Below are 27,463 nucleotides of genomic sequence, written 5' to 3' on the forward strand. Positions count from 1 at the left end.
ACTCAGTGAGGTATTCCTAGAACACCCTTTTGAAAATTGCAATCCCTCCTCAATGCTTTATACTTACATCTTATTATTCTTCCTGGGGCATATTACCTTTTCATATACTATATAATTTACTTATCTTGTTTATTTTTTGTCTTTCCTCTACTCAAATGTAGGCTCCAAGAGGGCAACAATCTTGGTATGTTTGCTGATGTACTTACATTGCTTTTATAATACCTGGCACATAGTAGGTGATCAAAAAATATTTGTTGAACACCAGTGAGTCAGGAAATTTTTAGTCAGCTCTGTCCCAGACTTGTTGGGCGATTTGGGCAATTTCCTTCCCTTCTGTTTTATCATATGTAAAATATATGAAGGGATAAAAATTGATTTCTGTGAGGCTCTTCCAGCTCTGAAATTCTGGGAAAGATACTATATGCCCATTGAAGAGAATAGGTTGAGATATTATGTTATTAAGAAATCATGTTAAGTAATTAGTATTTTGGTGGTGAACATGATGTAATCTATGCAGAAATAGAAGTATAATGATGTACACCCGAAATTTTTACAATGTTATAAACCAATGTTACAGCAATAAACAAAAAATTAAAAAATAAATAAATAAATAAAAAGAAATCATGTTAAGATGCTATTTTTCCTGGAACCCTAGGAATATTTGAACCCTGTCTTGCACAACCTGCACCACCTCTCTGCAAGGGCCCCATAGAAATACTTGTTTTTAGGAAAGAAAACTAATTTATTAATTCCTTCACTCAATGGATATATATTGAACACCTACAATGTGACTAGGATCCTGGCACGCATCAAAGAGAAAACAAGACAAAAATTCATAACCTTATAGTAAGGAGAGAAAAAAAATTGATAAATAGAAGAAATAAATTATATGGCACGTTATGTGTTAGGTACTCTGGGAAGAGAAAATGCATGGTAATGCTTACTAAGCATAGTGTGTATAGTAAACTGAGTAGAGATCAGAGTAGGCCTCGTTTAGAAGATAATAATTAAGCAAAGACTTGAAAGAGGTACAAGAGCATAGTGAGTGCAAAGACCATGATGTAAGAGAGCCTGGCATATTGAAAGAGCAGCAAGGAAGCCAGTGTGGCTAGACGAGAGTGAGCAAGAGAGAGCGTAGTAGGAGATAAGCCAGAGAGGAACAGAAGACAAGATCATGCAAGACCCTGTAAGCCATGGCAGGGACTTTGGCTTTTTCTCTGTATAAGATGAGGAAACACTTGAAGGCTGTTGTGTAGAGAATATAAGGGCAAAGGGTAAAAACAGACGCCAGTTGGGGGCCATGGCAGTAATAAAACTTATTACTGTGGTGAAATAAAAACCAACTGTTGAGCCATAAAGGGTAGGGTGACGAGGGAGCGAGGGTGCTGCAAAGCACAGTGAAATGAGGGCAATGAATGAGAGGGGTCTGTGCGTGTGCGTGTCGGTGCACACAGGGCTGAAAAGGGCCTCCTTCCCATATATAGTCCCATCTTTATCTTTCACCCCCAAAGAAGGGGATTTCCTGGATTGCCTCTTACTTCCTGTCTGGTCTTTGCATAGGAATCAAAGCAGGCCAAACCCTGGACTGGGACTGAGTTCCTAAGATCTGAATGTCACATTTTGAGGGGGGTCTCTGATCTTTTTTGAAAAGCCCACTAAAGACTATTTGCTGTACAGTAGATCTTGAGAACTTACTCATCTTGCATAACTGAAACTTAGTACCATTTCACTAATACCTCCCCATTTCCCCCCGACCCAGCTCCTGGCAACCACCATTCTACCCTCTGCTTCTACGAGTTTGACTATTTTAGAGTCCACACATAAGTGAGGCCATACAGTATTTGTCTTTCTCTGTCTGGCTTTTTTCACTTAGCATAATGTCTCTCAGGTTCATCCATGTTGTTGCAAATGGCAGGATTTCCGTCTTTTTAAGGCTGAATAATATTCCATTGTGTGTATATACATTTTATTTTTTTATTGAGGTAACACTGGTTTATAACATTATATAGATTTCAGGTGTACGTCATTATATTTTGACTTCTGTATACACTACATCGTGTCCACCACCAAAAGTCTAGTTGCCATCTGTCGCCATACAAATATCCCCCTTTACCCTTTTCTCCCTCCCTCCACCTCTTTCCCCTCTGGTAAGCACCAATCTGTTCTCTGTATCTATGTGTTTGTTGTTGTTGTTTTGTAATCTTCCACATATGAGTGAAATCATATAGTATTTGTCTTTCTCTGTTTGACTTATTTCACTTAGCATAATACCCTCAAGGTACGTCCATGTTGCAAATAGCACAATTTTGTCCTTTTTATGGCTGAGTAGTTTTCCATTGTATCTATATACACCACATCTTCTTTATCCATTCATCAGTATGTGGGCACTTGGGTTGCTTCCACATCTTGGCTATTGTGAATAAAGCTGCATTGAATATAGGGATGCATAAATCTCTTTGAATTGTTGATTTTATGTTCTTTGGATAAATACACAGTAATGGGATAGCTGGATTGTATGGTATTTCTCTTTTTAATTTTTTGAGAAGTCTCCATATAGTTTTCCATAGTGGCTGCACCAGTTCACGTTCCCACCAAGAGTGTATGAGGGTTCCGTTTTCTCCACATCCTCTCCAACATTTGTTATTTTTTGTCTTGTTAATTATAGCCATTCTGATGTATGTAAGGTGAAATCTCATTGTAGTTTTGATTTGCATTTCCCTAGTAATTAATGATGTTGAACATCTTTTCATGTGCCTGTTGGACATCTGTATATCTTCTTTGGAAAAATGTCTGTTCATATCCTCTGCCCATTTTTTGATCAGGTTATTCATTTTTTGCTGTTGAGTTGTATGAGTTCTCTATATATTTTGGATATTAACACCTGGTTGGATATATGATCTGCAAATATCTTCTCCTAATTGGTAGGTTGTCTTTTCATTTTGTTGTTGGTTTCCCTTGCTGTACAGAAGCTTTTAGTTTGATGTAGTCCCATTTGTTTATTTTTTCTTTTGTTTCTCTTGCCTGAGGAGACATATCCAAAAAGATATTGCTAAGACCAATAACAAAGAGCATACTGCCCATGTTTTCTTCTAGGAGTTATATGGTTTCAGATCTTACATTCAAGTCTTTAATCCATTTTGAGTTAATTTTTGTGTATGTGTAAGATAATGGTCTACTTTCATTCTTTTGCATGTGGTTGTCCAGTTTTCCCAGCACCATTTATTGAAGAGGCTTTCCTTTCTCCATTGTATGTTCTTGGCTCCCTTGTCAAAAACTAGCTGTCCATAATGTATGGGCTTATTTCTGGGCTCTCAATTCTGTTCCGTTGATCTGTGCATCTGTTTTTCTGCTGGTACCATGCTGTTTTGATTACTATAGCTTTTTAGTATACTTTGAAATCAGAGTGTGACATTTTCAGCTTTGTTCTTTTTTCTCAAGATTGCTTTGGCTATTGGGTCTTTTGTTGTTCCATATAAACTTTCGGATTCTTTGTTCTATTTCTGTTGAAAATGTTATTGGGATTTTAATAAGGATTACATTGAATCTGTACATTGCTTTAGGTAATATGTACATTTTAGCAGTGTGAATTCAGGGCCAGCCCGGTGGTGCAAGTGGTTAAGTGTGTGCGCTCCGCTGTGGCAGCCCGGGGTTTGCCAGTTCGGATCCCGGACGCGCACTGACGCACCACTTGTCAAGCCATGCTGTGGCGGCATCCCATGTAAAGTGGAGGAAGATGGGCATGGATGTTAGCCCAGGGCATGTCTTCCTCAGCAAAAAGAAGAGGATTGGCAGACGTTAGCTCAGGGCTGATTTTCCTCACACACACACAAAAAATGCAAATTCTTCCAATCCTTGAGCACAGAATATCTTTCCATTTCTTTGTGTCTTCTTTGATTTCTTTCAGCAATGCCTTATAGTTTTCAGTGTACAGGTCTTTAACCTCCTTGGGTAAATTTATTCTTAGGTATTTTATTGTTTTTTTTGCAATTGCAAATGATATTGTATTCTTGATTTCTCTTTCTGCCACTTCATTGTTAGTGTATAGAAATGCAACTGATTTTTGTATATTGATTTTGCACCCTGCAACTTTACTGTATTCATTAATCATTTCCAATAGTTTTTTGGTGGATTATTTAGGGTTTTCTATATATAAAATCATGTCCTCCACATATAGTGACAGTTTTACATCTTCCTTTCCAATTCAGATATCTTTTATTTCTTTTTCTTGCCTAATTGCTCTGGTTAGGAATTCCAATACTATGTTGAGTGAGAGTGGCAAGAGTGGACATCCTTGTCTTGTTCCTGTTCTTAGAGGAATAGCTTTCAGTTTTTCACCATTGAGTATGATGTTGGCTATGGAGTTTGTCATATATGACATTTCTTATGTTGAGATACTTTCCTCTATACCCATGTTATTGAGAGTTTTATGATAAATGGGTGCTAAATCTTGTCAAATGCTTTCTCTGCATCTATTGAGATAGTCATGTGATTTTTATTCTTTATTTTGTTAATGTGGTGTATCACAATTGATTTACAGATTTTGAACCATCCTTGCATCCCTGGAATAAATCTGACTTGATTGTGGTGTTTGATCCTTTCAATGTATTGTTGTATTCCATTTGCTATTATTGTGTTGAGTATTTTTGCATCTATGTTCATCAGCAATATTGGCCATAATTTTCTTTTCTTGTGTTGTCCTTGTCTGGTTTTGGTATCAGCGTAATGTTGGCCTCATAAGATGAGTTAGAAAGCATCCCCTTCTCTTTGCTTTTTTTTTTGTGAGGAAGATTGGCCCTGAGCTAACATCTATGCCAATCCTCGTCTTTTTGCTGAGGAAGACTGGCCCTGCGCTAACATCTGTGCCCATCTTCCTCCACTTTATGTGGGACGCCACCACAGCATGGCCTGACAAGCTGTGCATCGGTGCCTGCCCAAGATCCGAACCGGGGCCACCAGCAGTGGAGCACACGCATTTAACTGCTACGCCACAGGGCCGGCCCATTTTTGATGTTTTTGAAAGAGTTTGTAGAGGATAGATGTTAAATCTTTGAATGTTTGGTAGAAGTCACCAGAGAAGCTGTCTGGTCCTGGACTTTTGGTTTTGGGGAGGTTTTTGATTACTGTTTCAATCCTCTTATTAGTAATTCATCTATTCAGATTATCTATTTTTTTCTTGATTCAGTTTTGGAAGCTTGTATGATTCGAAGAATTTATCCCTTTTTTCTAGCTTATACAATTTGTTGGCATATAGGTTTCCACAGTATTCTCTTATAATCCTTTGTATTTCTGTGGTATCCATTGTAGTTTCTCCTCTTTTGTTTCTGATTTTATTTATTTGAGCCTTCTCTCTTTTTTTCTTAGTGAGTCTAGCCAAAGGTTTGTCAATTTTGGTTATCTTTTCAAAGAACCAGTTCTTAATTTCATTGATCTTTTCTATTGTCTTTTTAGTCTCTATTTGAATTATTTCCACTTGGATTTTTCTTATTTCCTTCCTTCTACTGACTTTGGGCTTCATTTGCTCTTCTTTATTCTAGTTCCTTTATGTATAATGTTAGATTGTTTATTTGAAATTGTTTTTGTTTCTTGACATAGGCCCGTATTGCTATAAACTTCCCTCTTAGTCAGAGGAAAAAGTCACACACACACCTCTGTTGCTGCCTACCAGGTTCTCTGAAGCTGGGGGTGGCTCGCTCAGCTGCCATGGCCGGGGGTCCAGGGTCCTGGGTACCGCCTCTGCTGTTCCCCAATTTAGCCTCCTCTATGTGCTCCAATCCACTCACTTTGTATGTACTGATGTATGGCTCTCTCTGGCATTCTGGTATGTTGGGCAATGTAGCCTTTGTTGGATTATGGATATTTTACTTGCTGTAGATTGAAGGGGAGAGACAAAGGGATCCTCTTATGCCACCATGATGATCTGTATATACATCTTCTTATCCATTCATCTATCTATGGACACAGGTTGCTTCCAGGTCTTGGCTATTGTGAATAGTGCTGCAATGAACGTGGTAGTGCAGATATCTCTTTGAGATCTGGATTTCAATTTCTTTGGAAATATATGTCCAGAAGTGGGATTGCTGGATCCTACAGTAGTTCTATTTTTAATTTTTTGAGGAACCTTCATACTGTTTTCCACGGTGGCTGCACCAATTTACATTCACACCAACGGTGCACAAGGGTTCCCTTTTCTCCACATCGTTGCCGACACTTGTTATCTTTTGTGTTTTTTGATAATAGCCATCCTAACAGGTGAAAGGTAATATCTCATTGTGGTTTCGATCTGCATTTCCCTGTTGATTAGTGATGTTAAGCACCTTTTCATATACCTATGGCCATTTGTATGTCTTCTTTGGAGTAGTGTCTATTCAGATCCTTTGCCAATTAACAATATCGTAATATGTACTTAAAAATTTGTTAAGTGGGTAGATCTTATGTTAAGTGTTCTTGTCACACAAAATAATAATGATAATAATAAAAAGCAGGTGAGAGGAAACTTTTGGAGGGGATGGATATGTTTACGGCATAGATTGTGGTGATGAGTATATTAGCCTGAGTACAGTCAGGGTGCTTTCTGCTGCAGAAAAAGCTCGAATGGGTCTTGAAAGTTGTAGCAAGGTGGAAAGAAGGCAAGAAAGGAAGACAGTAGGGCATAGGAGGTCAAAGAGCATTAGGGTTTGTTTAAGAACCAATGAAAAGCGTACAGCATAATTCAGCTTGTGAGATACCCTGTCCACACCAACATCTGCTTTCTACTCTCTGCTCTGTGCTTAGGTGGGATGGGCAAGAAGTGTATGGGAAGGAAGACAGGAAAGTTATTATAAATCAATTATGCTCCTAATCAGAAATCAGTACCTTTTGCATCTTGCTTTGATAATCTATTTGTCGTGGTCTTATTTGCCATGTCCCCAGGATTGCTGGGTAGACATAAAGTAATTTCCCCTTGGCGTCACTCATAAGAGGCAATATCTTGGAAATACTAATATAAGTGGAGAGAAGGAACACAATTTTCTTTATTAAACCCTCATGGAATTTTTTAAGTATCCAACACAAGGAGCAGGTTTCTCAGTGAAATACATTTCTCTTGTGTCAGATTCTTTGAGTCTTGAATTCCTCTTTATGCCTTAAGAATAAAGGTTAGATTGGTGGGATGTTGCAGGCTGACTTGAGAATTGAGCTTTTGTCCAAGAATCATGGGAAATTTTGTAAATATCCAAGGGATTAGTTACTGCAAGAACACTTGCCCTCTGGTTGCAACCTCTTACTATTTAGATGGGGAAACTGAAAATAAGAGGTGGGTAAGTATTTGCTGAAGAGAATACACTTGGTTTCTGCCTTCCAGCCTAGGGTTCTTGCTAATACACATGTGAGCATATTTCCTTTAGTCAGCTTGCTTTGAACAATATCTAGTATTGCTGCTCTGATCATTTGTGAGGTATCACACATTCATCAGGTTTAACAATTAGCCAGGATTGGAGATGCTGGCCAGTTGGCCACCTAGAACTCCAAGAGGATGGCAGGGATCGAATCCAATATAACCAGGAGGTATACAGGTTAGCTAGAAATAGTTCATCAGAGCTATGCTACAAAGAACTCTGAATTATTGCTGTGTGGGTGCCATTTCTACATAGGGGGCTATTATCTAGGCCAAGGAAAGTTGAGGCTCAAAAACTTTGAAATAAATCAGAGGGGAAATCTTAGAATACATTATTTAGACAGACTAATGCAGGGGAATGAGTATGTGGGCATGGTAAATTATACCCCATCCAGATTTCCATTGAGCAATCCATGCACAGTCTCTCTCACATGTAGTGCCTGTTAAGAAAGCATGAGCTCTTCAGACTTGACCTCTGAGGTTTCTGATGTCCTCAACTACCTTTGTATTTTTTTTTCCCCCTGGGCAAGATTCGCTCTGAGCTAACATCTGTTGCCAATCTTCTTCTCTCTTTTTTTTCTCCTCTCCAAAGCCCCAGTACATAGTTATATATCGTAGTTGTCAGTCCTTCTAGTTCTTCTATGTGAACTGCTACCACAGCATGGCTACTGACAGATGAGTGGTGTGGTTCTGTGACCAGGAATCGAACCCAGGCCACTGAAGCAGAGTGCGCCAAACTTTAACCACTAGGCCATTGGGGCTGGGTCTGTATTTTTTTTTCTGGCCAGTTGCTCTGTGTGGGCGTCTGGGTGGGTGTGTGTGTGTGTACGCATTCTCCAGGAGCCATCTCCTTCAACAAAGCTATAGCAGTTACTGTGAGCAGCAGAGCCATCTTTTGTGCTTGTTCATTATCAGGGTAAAAATATCCTTTCTACCTATCTCTCCTCTCCAGTGCAGTCTTTAAATTGGTTAACTCACACAATAGCCTGCTGAGGAGAATTATTTCAGAAATAATTAAACTGCTATCAAGAGTGAATGAGTCAGGACCCTGTGTTTCTAGACTTCATTGTGGGGGTCAGGTAGCTAAGGAGCTCAGCTAGGGCAGATAAGTTACATTTGCTTTTCTAAATGTGGTAAGATGGGATTCAGATCTAATCTAAAAATCTGAATACTGAATGCTGCTTTGAGAGACTACCTAGTTCATTTAATTTATCCCCTGTGTTCATAAAAACTTGGATCTCAGTGAATCTAAACAAACAAAATCCTGTTATACTTAGAAGCATGCCATTGCTGGTGAACAGGAACTCAGCTCCATGTTTAATAGCATTCATTTTGGCTTAATTTCATTTTCTGTTCTCCTTTCTTTTAGGTTAACAATTCATGCTGAGTGTCCCATGCATTTGGAAGATTTTCCTATGGATGTGCATGCCTGCCCACTGAAGTTTGGAAGCTGTACGTATTTTCTCACTTTGTTTGCCTGGTCTTCTTCTAAAAGAAACTGAATATTTCCTATTCTGTCCTCTAGTAGTTTCTAAAGCTGAGGCATTTAATCCAGGCTGGTATGGGAGTGGGGAAAGGGAGTGGGGTTGAGTAGCACTAACTGATGGGGAGGAGGAGACCTAGCCTTTAAAAGAGTTTTCTTTCTATACAGCAAACCTTATTTTACCATTTCAGACTAATTTCTCTGTCATTAGATTGAAACATTAACATCTGTTTCATAAATTGTCCAGAAGACAAAGCAAGAGAGAGCTGATATTCAGTAGCAGCTTCCTAAGGACAAAATCCCTCAAATAGAATGTGTTTTTATTTTTGAGATGCCTATTCTGCCTGCATCCTCATATACTTCTATCCAATTCTCTACAGTAAATGGTAGACAACAAGAGATTCTGGAGATTTTCTCATTTTTAGAGAGTATTGCCTTTTCCAGTAGCTCTAAATCTGACAAAATGAGTAGATACATAGCCCATTTTCAAATGAATTAGAAAAATCAAAATTGAACAGAATTTGGTGAGTTTCTGACTCTAAGAATTTCAGAGTAAGTTTCATATAGGGAGGCATCAGAGCAATATATCAAGGTCTGTGATGATCATCTCTAAATTAGATTTAGCTCTGTATTTTTAAGTAGAAAGTGCATTTAAAAAGACACAAAACTACATGTTACATATTTTTTCAATCTCTGTCAAGTACTTACAGATTGTCTCCTATGTGCTAGGCTGTATTCTAGGAGCTTGGAATGCATCCATAAATAAAACAAAGACCTTGCACTTATGGAACTTATAGAGGAGAAAGTGATGGTGAAAGATAAAAGAAACAATGGATTAAAAAATAAAGTATAAAGAATGTAAAGTGAGAAGCACCATGGGAATACATAAAAGGATAAGAGGGATCAGTCATGTCTAGGTGGAGGATAGGTGTTGCCATTGAAATGTAAAATAGGGTGATCAAGGCCTCTTGGAAAAAGTGACATTTGAGCAGAAATTTTAAGGAGGTAAAAGGTTTAACAATGAAGATATCTGAGGAAATCGTGCTCCAGGTAGAGGGAACAGCCAGGGACAAGATCCTGAGGTAGAAAAGTGTCTGGCTTGTTCAAGGAACATCAAAGTGGCTAGTATGGCTAGACAGAGTGAGTAAAGGGGAAAGCACTAGGAGAGGATGAGATCAAACAGGGGGCCAGGTCATCTAGAGTCTTGTAGGACATTAAAGGGCTTTGAATTTTATCTTGAAGGAAAATGGGGAGTGACTGCAATTTTAGAATAAAATAATTACATTATTTTAAAAGAATCATTATAGACACTCTGTTAAAAATATAAGTATGGGAAAGGTAGAAGCAGGGAGTGCAGTTAAGAGGTTATTGCAGTATTTCAGATGAGAGATGATAATGGTTCAGATCAGTGATATTGGCAAAAGTGGTGAGAAGTAGCTTGATTCTGGATATATTGTGAAGGATGATCCGAAAGGATCTTCCAAGAAGTTATATGTGTAATATTATAAAAAGAGAGAACTCAGGGTGACTTGTAGATTTTTGTCCTACTGGATTTACTATCAAATTAGATGAATATTACTTCCATTCTGGGTAAGACAGAGTTGTTTGTGGGTGAACAGTGCTCCCCTCATGAACAATTAGAAAACCTAGAACTGTAGAAGCAACAAGGACTGAAGACACTAAAATTCTGGAGAAAGGGTTACCTCTCATAGATGAATTTGTGGCCTGCAGCTTCTTCATTCTTGGTGGTACTTGCCAATTCTTGCCTTGAATTGCAGGTTGGAATTTAAGTTTGGCCCCAGGTATAAGGCTGCTGCTGGATGATAGAAAAAAATAAAGCAAGAGTTTTGATGGTCACATAGAGCTGAAGTGATAAAAATAGAGATCTTGAAGGTTTCAAACTCTTAGCTGATACCTCTCTCAAGACAGTTGCTGAATTTTGAATTTGCACAAACCATAAGACTAAAACCTAATATGAAAACCTTTGAAAAGTAGAGCCAGCTTTCCTTCAGTCTCCCAATGCTATAAAAAAGAAGACATGCCAGGCTATCTGTTTAAAACCCTAGAGAAGCTATGTCCTAGTTAAAAGGGAACAGCAGAGACAGACCAGGTTTAACCAAAACTATAACCCAGCTCAGTCCCTTATGGGATTAAGGTGATAATTCTCCCACACTGTCTACCTAGCAAAGAAAAGAATAAAGCCTCTCTGGTGGAAGTTAACATCATCTGAAAACTCTACAGTTTTATTACACAACCTCTGGAATCCAATACAAAATCATTAGGCATACCAATAGACAGGACCATATGACCTAAAACCAAGATTTAAAAACAAAAAAACACCATATGGAAACAGACCTCTGGGTGATCCAGATATCAGAGTTTGTAGACAAGGACTTTTAAAAACTATGGTTAATATGTTCAAGAAAAAAGAGGAAAAGATGAATAAAATACATAAAAGATAGGGAATTTCAAAAGAAAATTGGAATCCGTGAGAAGAATAAATTGGAAATTACTTATGGAAAAGCACATATCCAAAATTCAGAATTAAGTGGATAGATTTTAACAAGCAGAAGATAGGATTAGAGAATTTAAAAATAGGTAAACAGAAAATAGCAAAGCTGAAGTACAGAGAGACATAAATACAGAAAAGAGTAAGAAACATGTGGGATACAGTAAAATAAATTGTATTGTATAATTTTGCAGAAGAAAAACAGGAAGACAAAGGAGCAAAAGCAATAATTAAATAGCTAAAGTCTAATCATTTTTAAAACTGATGAAAGTTATCAATGTAAAGATTCAAGAAGTTGGTAAACACTAAGCAGGATAAATACAAGGGAAAACAACACTGATTCTAAAGTTTATATAGAAATACTAAAGTGCCAAAAATAGCTAAGACAATCTTGAAGAAGAATAATATAGCTAGAGAATTTACAATCAAATCAATTCTAATACCAGATATCAAGACCTATTTTAAAGTTTTAAAGCTTTAGGTATATTTTAAAGCTATAGGTATTATTGTTGCAAAGATAGACAAATAGACTAATGAGACATAACAGAAAGTCCAAAAACAGAGATAGAGAGAGAGAGAGATCTTGACTTTTATCTCTCATCATACATAAAAATAAATTCCAGATGGATTACAGATATAAATGTGAAATGTTGAAAGGTGAAACAATAAAGCTTTTAGAGGAAAACATAAGAGAATACATTCATGATCTTGGAAGAGATAGAGATTACTTAAACAGGCTATAGAATAGCACTAACCACAATGGCAAAACAGGATGACTTGGAATATATTAAAAATTAAGAAATTCTCTTTATCAAAAGACAATGGAGAAGAGGCAAGCCACAGGGTGGGAGAAAATATTTGCATTGCATATACATGACAAATGACTCAAATCCGTAATTATTAAGATCCCCATACAAATCGATAAGTAGTAGTCAGAAACCTCAATGGAAAAAAAGGCTAAAGTGTTGAACAGGCACCTTATAAAACAGGCTTTCCCAAGCACACACACACAAATATAAAGTGATCAATTGCTTTAGTCTTGCAAAATATAGACAAAGAGGTAACATTTCTTAGCTCATTCAATCAGGTCAGTGTTAGTCTGATACCAAAACCAAAGATCACAAGAAAAGGAAACCACAGACAGGTATTCCTTATGAATATGGATGCAAAAATCTTCAACAAAATACTAGCAAACTGAATTAAGCAACGTATAAAAGGAAAAATACACTATCTTTAAGTGCACGGAGGGAGATACCTTTACAAATGTAAATGTTTGGTAAACAGAACTTTGATAAGAATGGGCTTAGCGAGGACCCTGCCAGTCTATCCATACCCAGAGTTAAATTTCTTTAGGAAGTTGGTGGGGGAGGTCAAATGTCCGTTAGAGAAAATAATCAAAGTAAGGAGACATAGTGCAGGGTGGCCAATTTTGATCTCCCACACTGTGTTGTTCTTTTGCTAGGAATGTCCTTCTTTCACCTACTAAAGGTGGCTGCATCTTCTGAGTACCACCAACTTTATGAATCCTCTAGCAGTCCACTCTGGGCAGAAGCAATAGTGCCCCACTCTGGTTTCACTTAACACTTATCTTTGTTCCACTACTGTGCATACTTCTCGCATTCAGGCTTGTACTATAACTATTGTGCACCCTCTGTCTCCCCCAATAGATTGTGGGCACCCTGATGGTGGTTACTGTGCTTTATTAACTTTTGTTTACCAGTACAGGGTCAGGCTGTGAGCAGACAGTCAAGTAGTTTTCAATTTGTTTTTTGAATTTATTTCTCCCTCTTCCTTCTCTTCCTTTATTAGTTTATGCCTTTCTTTCTTTGACGTCTGTCATATGAGAATATTTTTTCTTCCATAAATCCCTCTGTTCCCATATATTATTGTCAAAGAAATGAAACCATTGATTTTTTGCATAAAGCAAGTTGCCACTCTGGGCCCAGTGAAGTGTCTAAGGTACTGGTAGCTGTACAATTTACTATCACATCTGTACTAGAACATGCTAGGAATTTAGGGCTAATATTCAAGATTGTATGCTCAAAGTACTCAGCAAGAGATTCAGCAAGAAATTCCTTTTCTTTCCTAGGGGTGGAAACTATCTTCCATCCTGAACCCTTTCATGAACAGACCTGTTCTAGTTTTTACGTTGTCAAACTATTGGGTATTTTAAGCAGAACATTGTGTTGTCCTTTAAACACAGGGAGTTACAACCACCTGAACAGCAAAGATAATAAGATAAAAGATATCTTATTAGATATCTTAAAGATAATAAGACATATACAAGTGATTCTCTGCTTAAGAGTAGTGGGACCCCAAGCATATATACTAAGGATGGAAGGTACTGGGGGAAATGAGAAGACAAGGGCCTTGTGAAATCACATTTCACTAATAGCCCTGTGACAGTCCTCACTTAATGGAATAAATTTTAGGTAAGGGTGTGAGGAAAATCTTTCACCTGAGGAGAGGATTTTCCATTCTTTTTGGTGATAGTAGTATAAAGATCTGCAATTCCACTTGGGAGCCCTTGGATACCCCATAGGCAGGAGAGGAGGCTTTGTTTCCAAGGCTGAATCACAAAAGACCATAGCCATCTGTAGGAGAAAGTCTCTATACCAGAGGCTGCAAATTGGTGGTTTGCAGATATGATTTGTTTGATCCATACAGTTTACACCTTTTTAAATTATTTGCCAAGATTTGAAATTTAGGAGATGTTACATAAAATTCCAGATTGTTTGTATTTTATGAAATCAGAAGATCTGACAACATTGGGCTCAAATTCCCACATGGCCACAATCAGCTGGGGCTGAGTAGTGGCTCTCCCTTGTAGACGTGCACATGCTTGCCCATTCCCCCAAGTCTGCATCACTTTCTACTCTCTTTCTGAAAACAGGGTCCGATGTCAGTTGCCATTAATCAACTCACTTGCATCTTGTTTTACATATAGTAGAATTAAGTGCTCCCAGTAGAATTAAGAAGAAAGTGACATAGTTCTTGTACCCACAGCTATCAATATTTTAAAAAATAGGGTCTGGCCCGGTGGTGTGGTGGTTAAGTTTGCAGACTCTGTTTCGGCAGCCCAGGGTGCGCAGGTTTGGATCCAGGTGCGGACCTACACACCACTTATTAAGCCATGCTGTGGCAGGCATCCCACATATAAAGTAGAGGAAGATGGGCACAGATGTTAACCCAGGGCCAATCTTCCTCAGCAAAAAGAGGAGGATTGGCAACAGATGTTAGCTCGGGGCTAATCTTCCTCACCAAAAAAATAAAAATAAAAATAAAAAAATAAAAGATAGATTGAGAGGACTGTGTTTCAATAAAGATGTGAGTGTTTGCATTTCCTTATAGAAATGAAGACTATTTCTACATCTTTACTATGCATACAAAGTATGCCTTTGTTGAAAAAAATAAAACTTCCGGTATCAACATTATGCAATCCATTATAAAGAACTATAATTGATATATAAAAGAGATGTACAATGAAAATCTTAATTAACTTTAAAAAACAAACTGAAAGTTCAACAGGTTTTGTGTTTGAATGCATACACGAAGTGTTGCTGCTAGGAAATGCAGTTATGTATTAAGCAACAAAACTTCCCAGGCATCAAAATATTTTACAGATGCCAAATTTATTAAAATGTCTATTAATTTCAGCAGAAATTATATATTAATCTAGAAGTATTTTTGTCGGTATGTTGAAGAAATGACTGAGACTATATATAGGGCATATTATGTGGAAAAGTTAGATTTCTTGTGGCATTTTCTTTTGTAGCTTATGAGAGCACAGATATAAAAAAATAGCATGGAGTTATGTATATTTTTTCATGATTTCAATGAGAATTTTGATGTGAATGAAGACCTTTTTGGCATATTGCCCATTACAAGCAAATCAGGAAGTGATTTACTTAGGTATATTGAAAAAAGTCCTAAGAAGTATAATATAAGCAGATCGCAATTTACATGTAAGTGTTAATGTCAGACTGTCATGAAATGTATATCCAACACTGCAATGTTTTGTAGGGACACAGAATTTATGTTTGTTTTTTGGTATATTTACTAGGAAGTATTTGCTTTGTGGTAAAAGGTCTAAATAGAGCATATTATGGACATAGTAGCTGCCACCATGAGCTGGAGACCCCACACTGACGTGAACAACAGACAGCTCAAACCGTAGATGAAATGGGCGAACAGTATGGTGGTCAGCTTCCCTTTATGAGCCTGGGTGCCTGAGTTAGGGCAAGGTGCTCACCCCAAATATAAAACCCACTGTGCAAAGAGTCAATCCATGTCTGGAAAGAAAGCAACTCTCTTGCTTTAAGATACCAACTGAAACCAAATAACCTCACTCCTCATTCTCTCACCATTTCCCTTACCCACGAGCCCTGTTAAAACTAATCTGTATTAAATTCTTTACTAGACATTGGAATTCCAAATACAAAACCTGCCATTAAGACCCTCATGCAGAAGAAAAGGTGGCAGGTTTTTGGTTTGCAAATCAAAATGGTAATAAGTTTCAAAAGAAAATTGTAATCATTATTTTTTGCTATTTTTAGATTCTTCATTCAAATGCCTACAAGAGCATGATTTACTCATTTAAGATATCTCTCTAGCTCTCATAGACATTTGAATTTGTGACATCTGCACTAGATAATATTGTAGCCATTCCTCCCTTGCCCCTACTCCCTACCCTCCAAGAGAAGGAAAAGTTTAACAATTTATTGGCAGTCTGGAAGACTATGAGTCATTGAAGGAAGAGAGCACTTTGGGTTCATTTCTGTATACCCAGCATAAACTATAGTAGTTATTCAATGAGTGTTTATTAGATGGATGGATAATTGTACCTCAGTTGAAGACAGATATACCCAGAACTCTTTTGGGATGGAAGTTGTATTTCAGTATCATGCAAGTTTAGTATCAAGGATAATCATTTTCCTTTCCCTTCAATTTCTCCTTCTTGACCCTTTTCTGCCTCAGATGCCTATACAACCGCTGAAGTGGTTTATTCTTGGACTCTTGGAAAGAACAAATCTGTGGAAGTGGCACAGGATGGCTCTCGCCTGAATCAGTATGACCTCCTGGGCCATGTTGTTGGGACAGAGATAATCCGGTCTAGTACAGGTATTTATTTATTTTATTTAACAAGCGTTTTTTATTACCTGTACCACATATCAGTCACTGTTCCAAGTATTTATAATAACATATGTAATCCTCAAAACAATCTTGTGATGTACATGCTATCATCATAAGGAAACTAAGGCATAGAGATTTTCAGTAATTTGCTCCATGACAGTTATATAATGTCAGAGCTAAGATCTGAACCCAGGCAGATTGTTTCCCAAGCCCGTGCTTTTAATCACAATTCTCTGCTGTCTCTTGGGCAGTGGGGTAGAAGGTCAAGGGCATTAGGGCTAGACTGTAGTAGAAGAGAAGGCAGAGGGAAGCCATGATGGTAGGAGAGCTGAACTTTGATTCCAAAGGTTTCATGAATACATTTGCTTATCTCAGCCAATGCTGAGGTGGTAAGTTAATTGCCCCGGGAGAGGCCAGGGATAAGCCATGGAATTATTTTCTTAGTGAATCACCCATCTGAGAAACAAGTCTGTCTGACAAACCTTGCCAGGTCCTCTCAATGGCTAATCCTTGGATATTGATAAGTGGAACTTAGAGACTTGTTCTGTAGCCTTAAGTCCTGTCTATTTGGAAACTTACCAGTTGCAGGGGCCTGAGGAAGGAGGCACCCTGAATCCCAACTAACCTTAGAGTATTTGGCAAAATGGAGTAAATCTTGGGGCCCACATATCTTACGATATTTTTTGCCTTGAAAGGATGGGAACTTTCAACACTTGTCTCTGTGAAAAATCTCTGAATCCACAACTATAAATTAAGTAGGGTACTCTTATCTTTTTATTTCATTATCTGGACACTGCTGTTCCCTCTCCTTGTGATGTTACAGTATGTCATCTTGTGTGTGCCCTGTTCTCCCTCCACCTCAGGACCAGGAAAGGTACCTTAAAAAAGCAGCATTTGAAATAGACTTAAAGGACAACAAGATTTAGAAATTCGGAATTTGGTATGGGGAAAGGCTATTCTTGAGAAAGGCAATACTGGGGTGTAAAGAGGCCAGAGGTATGTGAGAACATGATCTGTTGGAAAAGCTGCAAGTGGTTCATAGTAAGAGGTGGAGGGTATAGAGAGTCTGGGGCCACAGGGGTGTGGACTTCCCTCCTCGGAGGGGATTCTGTGGTCGGTGCTTGGAGTCGGTAGTGGCTGGATGGTAGCAGCCAGGCAGGCACTGTGTGTATGGCTGGCCGGAGTCCGGGAGTCCAGCCGGTGCGAGTCAGCTGGTGGGGCCAACTGCCCAGCTTTGGAGGAAGCAGACAGGTGCTGGTGGTGGTGTGCCTGGGCCACCTGGACTGCCCTTTGCTCCGAAGAGCACTCACATGGTGTCGTGTGTGGGGTCAGCAGGACTACTGCACGGCCAGGGCTCAGATTCCGGCTGTGCCGGCCACCCTCTGGAGGTGTTGGATGTCTGGCCTGGGACCAGTAGTTGCCTGGCCTCCTGGGCTCCGGAGGGTTTGCTGTGCTCCCGATGAAGCAGGAACAATGGTATACTTACTGCCCATGGGTTGCAGACCTGCTGCCAGGCTTGTGCATCCTGACACCTGGACTGGGCGGTGGCCTTGGTGTCCTGCTGGCAACCCACGTCCCGGGGCCCCATGGAAGGTCAGGGCCGAGGCTACAGTCAGCCAGGCCGGCTGTGTGTGGGGAAATCTTCCCCACCTGGCCCGAGTTCTGCTCTCCCCAAGCAGGGGGAGGGAGCGGGGCCTTCAGTGCCCACGTGTGCAAAGTACAGCCTTCTGTCTGTACTGTGCCCCTTGCGTTTTAGAGCAGAAGCCGGCCTCCTGCTCCCGGGGGTGCTTCTGCCTGCATCATGCTGCCGAGGCAGCTGCTGCTATGACCTCCTGTCTGAGATCAGACCCGAAACGCACTGCCTGCTCTCCCTCCCACCCTAAGCTTGCGGGCAAAGAGCACGGAGGCTCCTGGAGGAGGCCGTGTGTGCCTGGGCGCGGCAACGCACAGCGCGGCACAGCGCGGCACGGCAGATCCCTATAGGCCCAAGGCGTCCGCCTGGCCCCTGCGGTGTCCGCCTGGCTGGCCGGCAGAAGGGAAAGAATTCCCGGGGCCATTGCATATTAGTTTTGAAAATAATGTACATTGATAAAAGGTACATCAGTAAATAGGTGATTTAATATATTAAAGTTCATTCACACAATTCAATAGTATCCAGCTATTAGAAGGAATGAGATGAGAAAGTTCTTTATTTACTGTTCAATGGGAATATCTGCAGGATATATTGTTGAGGGATAAAAGCAAAGCACAGAACACTGAACAGTATAGGGATATATATTGTATACGGATAATATTTCTAGAAAGATACACAAGAAGCTCTTAATTGTAATTAAAGGTAGGAGAAATAAGATGGGTGGTTTGGGGGCAGCTCTGGGAGAGAGACTTTTTGCTGTAGACCTTTGATTCCCTTTGATTTAGGAACCATACAAATATTACCTCATATATATGTATGTTGTTTTCATATGACTAACCTTTAGGAGGATTAGTGTTCATTCTTCTTTAAATGTTTGGTGGCATTCACCCGTGATGGCATTTTGTCCAGGGATTTTTTGTTTGTTTGTTTGTGGTATTACTGACTATATCTCCTTACATGATGTTGATCTGTTCAGATTTTCTATTTTTTCGTGATTCCGTGGGCCTTGTTCCACTGTTCAGCAGGGCAACAGGGGGCCTCTGTTAGATGGGGGACTAGCGGCTTGCAGCCGTTGGGCACCCTCCCCCCGAAACTAGCTGGCATGCTCTACTGTTTGGGGCTGATGGGTTTTGACCCCCTGTGGTGGGCGGTTCTGGTAAGCCAGGACATTGAAGCCAGCAGGTTTTGACCCCCTGAAGTCGCCGTTTTGGGCGGGCGAAGGACTCGGAGACCCTCTGGCAGCGCAGGCAGCGGATTTTGACCCTCGGCAGTCGCCGTTTTGGTGGTGGTGGGGGGGGTGCGCCACGACGTTAGAGGGTGTCACCTTTTTGACTGGCCAACCGCCTTTCGGCGAGGCCTCTGCTGGAGTTCTGCTGTTGGCTGAGCTCCGCTGTTGGGCGGGGCCTCTGCCCGTACTCATCTATTCGCCAGAGCTATAGGCTGCTCTCAGAGGTTGAGTTTCCCGTGCAGGAAAGGCCAGACAGCTGGCTGGACTCTCCGATCAAGCAGGGTTGCTGGCAGGAACCTGGTACGACTGTGAGGATCCACACACTAGTGGCTGTAAGTTCCACCCCGCTTCTTTGTTCCTAGCTCACCCTAAGTGGTCTACTTAGGGTGAGCTAGGAACTTCCCCCAGTGTCCCTCATGAGGCAAGACAGAAGTGAGCCTGGTACAGGGTAATGCCCCAAATGCTGGGAAAGCTGGATATCTGCCTTGGGCTCTCCTTTTCTCACTAGAGAAACCATAGACCCGGAGGAACCCTCTAGGTACTGCACCGAGCTGGCGAGGGGGAGGGAAGAAAGCAGCAAACTGAAACCATTTCTCTTATCCTTTTTAAATGTGGCTTTTCTTGATTTTGTTGCTCCAAGATGGTGTTTCAGCCTTACTCTCTGGTTCTGGGATTTTCCCAAAGGCATTTTTGTCCGTGGATAGTTGTTAATCCACACTTTTGTGACAGAGTACTAGAGCCTGGGACATCCTATTCTTCTTCTCTTTGCTCTTTGGAAAAGACAGCGAGATAGAAATTGAAGGAAAGAAGGATAGAAAAGGATAGAAATGAAGAAAATATATTCAGTTATTTAAAACAAATGACTAATTTGATAAGCTTTTGAGAAGTCCACTTGCTTTGCATTTCAGATCTGCAGAATATAACTAATTTATGAATACTTATTATATATTTTATATATTAAATATTTCACATGATCAGATATAGGATTAATAGACAAAAGGTTGGGGGTATGAAACTAAGATGGGGAAGGGGGGAAATTGCCCAAGCTAATCAAAGTCTAACTCTCGTTAAAAATAAACCCACAGTGCCTTCTCAGTGGAGACAGAGAGAGAGAGTGAAAGGAAGGACAGAGAGAGAAAGGAGTAGAAATGGACACAGAAAGGAGAGAGGGGGAGGGGGACAGAGTGGGAGGGGATAGGGAAAAAACAGGAATAAAAGGATTGAAAAAGAAGCAGAGAGAAAGAAAAGAGAGAAACTCCAAAGTTATAATGAAGAACACATTTCATAATTTTGTATGAGAATTCTTTGCTAACTTAAAAATAAGCCTACTTGTATTTTTCATGTTCACATAAACAAGTTAGAATGTGATTACACACATAATATAGATTGTACAGTGAGCTTGGGATGACCAGATGGCGCTTTCTAGGCTTAGGTACAGGGAGTGGGTGGGGTAGGAAAGTGGGAAATTGCCTCATTTGGGAGACCTGCCAAAATCAAATGTGGGTGGAGAGACAGAGGTGAAAAATAAGAAACTCTGATAAGAAAGGTAGTAGAGGAGTCAGATTGCATGGGTCTTTGGAGCCTGTTTTGGGGAATTGGGCTTTTACTCTGAGAAATGGGAAACCATTGGAGAGTCTTCAGCTAAAGAGAGACCAACTCTGACTTATGTTTTAATAGGATCATTTTGGCTGCTGTGCTAAGAATGCATTGAAGGGGATAAGTACAGAAGCAAGACCAGTTAGAAAGCTTTCCAGTCCTATGGATAGAGATGATGGTGGCTTAGACCAGAGTGGCAGCAGTGGAGGTGGTGAGAAGTGGTCAAACTATGGATATATTTTAAAGAAAGAACTGTGAAGGTTTGCTGATTGATTGTGCGTGTGTGTGTGTGTGTGTGTGTGTGTGTGTGTGCACGTGCACATGGAGGCATGCATGAGGGAGGCAGGGAGAGAGACAAGTGAATGATGATCCTAAGGATTTTGAAGAATTTGATTTTGGCCTGTGCTCCTGAGAGCTACCATTTACTGAAATGGGAAAATCTGTTGGAGGAGCCAGTTTGGAGGGGGTAGGAAATGGGGAGAGTAAAAGCTAAGATTTGGACATTTTGGGTCAATATACCTATTAGATCCCCAAGTGTGATGTCTAACAGGTAATTGAATATATAGGTCTAGAGTAGTGTAGGGAACCCTAGGTGTGCTGTATCAAAATACCACAGACTGCACAGCTTAAAACAACAGAAATTTATTATCTCCCAGTTCTGGAGGCCAGAAGTCTGAAACCAAGGTGTTGGCAGAGTTGGTTCCTTTTGGAGCTTCTGAAGGAGAATCTGTTTTGTGCCTCTCTCTCCTAGTTTCTGGTGGCTGCTGGCAGCCCTTGGCATTCCCTGGTTTGTGGATGCATTACTTTAATCTCTACCTCCATTAACACATATGATCACACATCTCCCTGTGTGTGTCTATCTTCTTTTTATAAGAGCATCAGTCATAGTGGGTTAGGGCTCATCCTGCTCCAAATGGCCTCATCTTAACTAATTATATCTGCAGCAACCCTATTTCTAAGGAAGGTCACATTCTGAGGTACTGAGGGTTAGGGCTTCACCATGTCTTTCTGGGAGATACAATTCGAGGCGTAACAAGTAGGAAGCCCAGGCAGAAGATATACATTGGGGAGTTATCAGAGTCTATGCTATTATTCAAAGACACAGGCTTGATGAGAATGCCAAGGGAGTAAGTGAGACAGAAGACAGTACAAGCACTGAGTCCTGACATCCTCAAATGTTTAGACATTTAAAGGAACCAGCAAAGGAGACTAGAGAGGTAATCAGGTAGGAGGGAAACCAGAAGAGCAGTGTGGCCTAGAATTTCGGTGAAGAGAGTCATTCCAGGAGGATGGAGTGCTTAACTGGGTAAAATGCACTGACAAATGCAGTAGTACTGATAATTAACTATTGGTTTTAACAACATTGGTAATAATTAGTACCCACCTTACAGGGTTGGTGGAAGGGTGTAAAGTTAATACTCCCAAAGCACTCCAAGTTGTTTGGCACATAGTAAGAGCTCAATCAGTGTTCACTCTTATTTTGGAGTGGAGGGATGGAGGCCAGCACACACTCTGCTCTGTGAACTTTGGGTTCTAACCCAATACGTCCATTTTGAACAGCGGAGCACAGTGTTTACAAAGCATAAGCTGTGGAGCCAACCCATGTGGGCCTGAATTCGGGCTCCACTGCTTACTAGCTGGGTAACTTTGTGCAAGCTGCTCAATCTCTCTTTGCCTCAGTGTATTGACCTATAAAATGAAGATAACACTAGTACTGACCTCATAGGGTTGTTGTGAAGATTAAATATTTTAAGATTGTTAAAGTGCTAGAAGAGTGCCAATCACATAGCAAATGCTGTAGAAGAGATTATTTCTTATTATTATTTAAATGAGGACACTAATTTATTTGAATGAACTTGTATCAAAATTGCTCTGAGCAAGCTGTGTTGGTACACTGCTAGCATATATTTTCACACACATGAAAAAACACACTACAGATACTTCATAGTTATTAAAGAGATTTGGTTATGTGGACGTGGGAGGTGCTGGGACGTCTTGTTTTGAATATAAGGTCAAGGAGTTTGTGAGCTGAATTGGGGCCCACCTTGATTGAACAATGTTTATTCAGCTATATACTGCCTAATTTTACTCTCTCTCCAGGAGAATATGTCGTCATGACAACCCATTTCCATCTCAAGCGAAAAATTGGCTACTTTGTGATCCAGACCTACTTGCCATGTATCATGACTGTCATTCTGTCACAAGTGTCTTTCTGGCTCAACAGAGAGTCTGTCCCTGCCCGCACGGTCTTTGGTGAGTGTTGTTTTATGGATAATGGCGGGGGGAGACATTTGCAGAGTCTTATGATGGGCAGTCAGAGTACAGGAGGGTAGAAGAATCAGTAGTGGAGATAATGGGAGCAACGCCTGAGCCAAGCATTAGTAACTGAGTCATTGGATCCTGGTGTTTCAGCCTAATGAATTCTTAACAAGGATGTGGGAATGAGAAGAGAGTTGGAATAATAAGGTTACTGAGATGCTTCCTGTCTCAGTCAGGTTTGCTCCAGGAGCTGGGGAAGAACTGAGTCTTCAGTGAAAAAGAGGGAATTAGAGGGCAGAGCTAGAGAAAGTGAAGGGTGAGAAACTAAGCTGACAACAGAGAAGTGGATTAGGGCTTTTTTATGACCCGTTTTTTTGTGTGAGCATCTGACTTTGCTGCTTCTCCTCTAGCCTTTTTGGAAGTATGAATTATCTGATATTCAGTAAAAGCTACACACACAAAGTTCAAAGAATTTTTCAGTAGTACCTACAATCAGAGAAATTTTCCTCAATGTGAATTGACTGATATCTAGAAAAGATTTGCATATCATTAGCACTTTTCCCTGAGAGACTTAAAGACTTAAAGCAGAGACTGAGATATAAAGCGTATAAAACATTTTCTGCCTGTTTTTTCCACTGTAAGACTTTTTAGGAGATAAATATTAATTAACTTCAACTGCCTCCACGGCAATGGTGGCTGTGAAGCATATACTTGAATGTGCTGAGTACCCACACAGAAGGCCAATGTTTCCTACCAATATCCTGAAGCTACACTGTGTAGTTAAATAGTAAATGATGTTTCGAAAACAAGCAGCATTTTAGGTCAGGTACAGGAGGAGACAGCAGTGGAGAAAGAGTAATTTGTAAAGTAGGAACAAAGAAAAAACTAGAGTGTGTGCCGAGGTAAGATGCAGATAGAAACTGTCTATTGAGTATGGTGATATGCTTGGTTGTTAGTGATCTTGAAAAGAACAGTCCTAGTGAAGTGGAGGGAGCAGAATCTATATAGAAGTAAGTGAAAGATGCCCTTTTTTGGAAATATAATAAACTAGATACCCTAAAAACTTCTTCCTCTACAAAATCCTAGAAAAGCTAGATGAGACATAGAAAACATTCTTTTTTAATATCTGAACTCATAAAAAATTAAAGGAGATACTGAGAGATCCAAAGGGAAGAAGGAACTGAAAACTGAAGCGTTAATCATGTGAGCTGCTACTGTTGTAGCAGGAAGATGGGTGGATGACTAGTCTTGGTAAATATGAGTTTGAGTTTTAAGGTTACACAGAAAGGCTTTGGGCCTAAGTGAAGTTAAGTGTTGGAACTAGGATTGTGGTAGGCTGAATAATGGCCCCCAAAGATATCCATGGCCTAATCCCTGGAACCTGTGAATGTTACATTATATAGCAAAAGGGACTTTGCAGATGTGAACTAAGTTAAGCATCTTTTTTTTTTTTTGGTAAGGAAGATTGGCCCTGAGCTACCATCTGTGCCCATCTTTCTCTATTTTGTACGTGGGTTGCTGCCACAGCGTGGCTTGATGAGTGGTGTAGGTCTGCACCTGGGATCCAAACCTAGGAACCCCAGGCCACTAAAGTGGAGCATGCGAATCTTAACCACTACACTGCTGGGCTGACCCCTAAGTTAGGGATCTTGAGATGGGGAGATTATCCTGGATTATCTGGATGGGCTCTAAATGCAATCACAAGTGTCTTTATAAGATGAGGCAGAGGGAGATTTTACTACAGAGCAGAAGGCAATGTGATGAAAAAAGCAGGAGAGATTTGAAAATGCTATGCTGTTGGCTTTGAAAGAGGAGGAAAGGGCCCAAAGTCAAGTAATGCAGCTCTGGAAGCTGGAAAACGCCGTGGATTCTCCCTCTAGAGCCTCCAGAGGGAGTGAAGCTCTGCTGACACCCAGTAAATCTGACTTTAGCCCAGCAAAACTGACTTCACACTTCTGGCCTCCAGAACTGTAAGAGAATATATTTATGTTGTTTTAAGCCACTAAATTTGAGGTAATTTGTTACATAAGCCATAGGAAACAAATATAAGCATTCATCCCATCGATCCAATACCATCGAAGGGTTATGCCCTCAATGCAAAAGAGCACTAGAAAAATACAGTAATCGGTGCAGGGAGACAATAAGGAAGCATGCTATTTTGGCCTGGGCTTTGTGTAAAATATAGGATTCCTTAGGAATTTATTTTTAATTCAAACTTGGCCTCAGGTGAGTTTAGAGATAACATTTACACTAACTGCATTGATATGAGAACCTCCAAGATAAAACATTAATTTAAAAAGTGATTGCAAAATTTTTCTGAAACCTAACATCCAAGAATAGCCAATATCCTTCTAAAAAAGAACAAAATGGAGACACTTGCCCCGTAAGATGTCAAAAATCATTAAAAAGCCATAGTAATTAAGACAGTGTGTTATTGGCATAAGGAAAAGGGGAAAAAAAATAAATGAAACCCTATAGAGAGAGTAAAAGTAGACCTACATATATGAAAACTTGATTTATGACAGAGATGGCATTACAGAGAATTAATTTGAGATTAGTCATGATCTTAAATATAAAAGCTAAAAATATGATGCTCTTAGAACTAAATCTAAGACAATATCTTTGCAACATTTGGAAGGCAGAAATTCCTTAGTGCACAGAAAAAAGTAATAACAGTGAAGAAAAAGGAATAGATAGGTCCTCATCAAAATTAAAAATTTCTCCTTTCAGAGGATAACATTAAGAAAATGAAAAGGCAAGCCACAGACAGGGAGAATATATTTTATAAATGTACAAATATGAATAAGCATCTATTCCAAAAATATAAAGAACTCTTAAAATTCAATAATAAAAATATAAAGAATCCAATTTAAAAAACTGAAAATAGACATGAACAGACATTTTAACAAAAATATATATAAGTGCCCATAAGCACATGAAAAGATACTTAACATCATTTTATATCAGGGAAATGCAAATTAAAACCACATGGAGACATCACTTTATAAACACTAGAATGGCTAAAATTAAAAACACCGCCAATTCTAAATATTTGTGAGGTTGAGGAGCAATTGGTACTCTCATTACACTGCTGGTGAGGATGTAAAATGGTACAACCACTTGGGAAAACAGTTTGTCTATTTCTTATAAAGTTAAAAATACATTTATCCTAAAATCTAGGTATTTCACTCCTAGGTATATACCCCAGTGAAATGAAAATATATATCCATAAAAGGCTTTTATAAGAAGGTTCGTAACAGCTTTATTCATAAAAGCCCCAAACTGGAAAACATCCAAATGTACATCAACAAGTGAAGAGGTGAATATACTGTGGCATATTCATACAGTGAATTAATAACTATTGATTCACATAACAACATGGATGAATCTCAAACATTTTGTCAAGCTAAGAAGCCAGACACAAAATAGTACATAATATACGATTTTATTTATATAAAATTCCAAAACAGGCAAAACTAAGCTTATGGTGTTAGAGACCAAAGCAATGCTTTCTTCTGGGGGTGGTGGATTGACTGAAAATGGGCATAAGGGAACTTGCTGATGTGGTAGAATATTCTATATCTTGATTGGGGTATTATTTATACACTTATATACATTTGCCCAAACACTTTGAAATGTACAAACTTTTTATTTTATTGTACATAAATTATAACCCAATTAAAAAATACAGACCTACTGGGACTCCAGATATTTGATTTATCAAACTTTCATATAGCTATGATGAATATGTTTAAGTAGATGAAAGAAACATAAAAATTCCATCATATAAACGGTGTGTGGGGATTGAAATAGAGAGCATACATGAAAGAGCAAGCATTTTGGAAATTCTAAAATTGGAAAATGTAGATAAAAACTCACTGGTCTAGAAACAGTTGAAGGGAGAAGGGGAAGCCCCTGTACTAGAAGAAAATATCTAGAATGAGGTGCAGAAAGACAAAAATGTATAAAATGCATTAAGAGAGAGAAATAGCATATGATTTATTGAGAAAGTCTAACAGAGGTAATTGGAATCCTAGAAGGAGAGAAGTGAGAGAATGGTACAGAAGAAATTTTTGAAGTGATGATGGCTGAACCTTGTCCAAATCTGATGAAGGATCAAAAGGCACAATTACAAGAAGGCCTATGAACTCAAGGAGGATAAATTAAAAGAGACACAAACAGAGACACATTATAGTGAAACTTTTGAAAACAAAAAACAAAGATAAAGATCTTAAAAGTATCCTGGAAAA

General features: G+C 39.5%; 1 protein-coding gene across 9 annotated transcripts in view; it reads left to right on the forward strand.

Moving 5' to 3' along the window:
- Positions 1-27,463, forward strand: part of GABRA3 (gamma-aminobutyric acid type A receptor subunit alpha3) — a 253,136-nt gene that overhangs the window by 205,295 nt on the left and 20,378 nt on the right. For all 9 annotated transcript variants that reach the window (XM_087426805.1, XM_087426807.1, XM_087426799.1 and 6 more), the window contains 3 exons: positions 8,742-8,824; positions 16,342-16,485; positions 23,055-23,207. In XM_087426805.1, the coding sequence (XP_087282931.1) occupies positions 8,742-8,824; positions 16,342-16,485; positions 23,055-23,207 (380 nt within the window). The remainder of the gene's footprint in view (positions 1-8,741; positions 8,825-16,341; positions 16,486-23,054; positions 23,208-27,463) is intronic.

The sequence above is a fragment of the Ceratotherium simum genome, chromosome X (genome assembly GCF_057802395.1).
Source record: "Ceratotherium simum simum isolate JZ-2026a chromosome X, ASM5780239v1, whole genome shotgun sequence".
NCBI classification, from domain to species: Eukaryota; Metazoa; Chordata; class Mammalia; order Perissodactyla; family Rhinocerotidae; genus Ceratotherium; species Ceratotherium simum.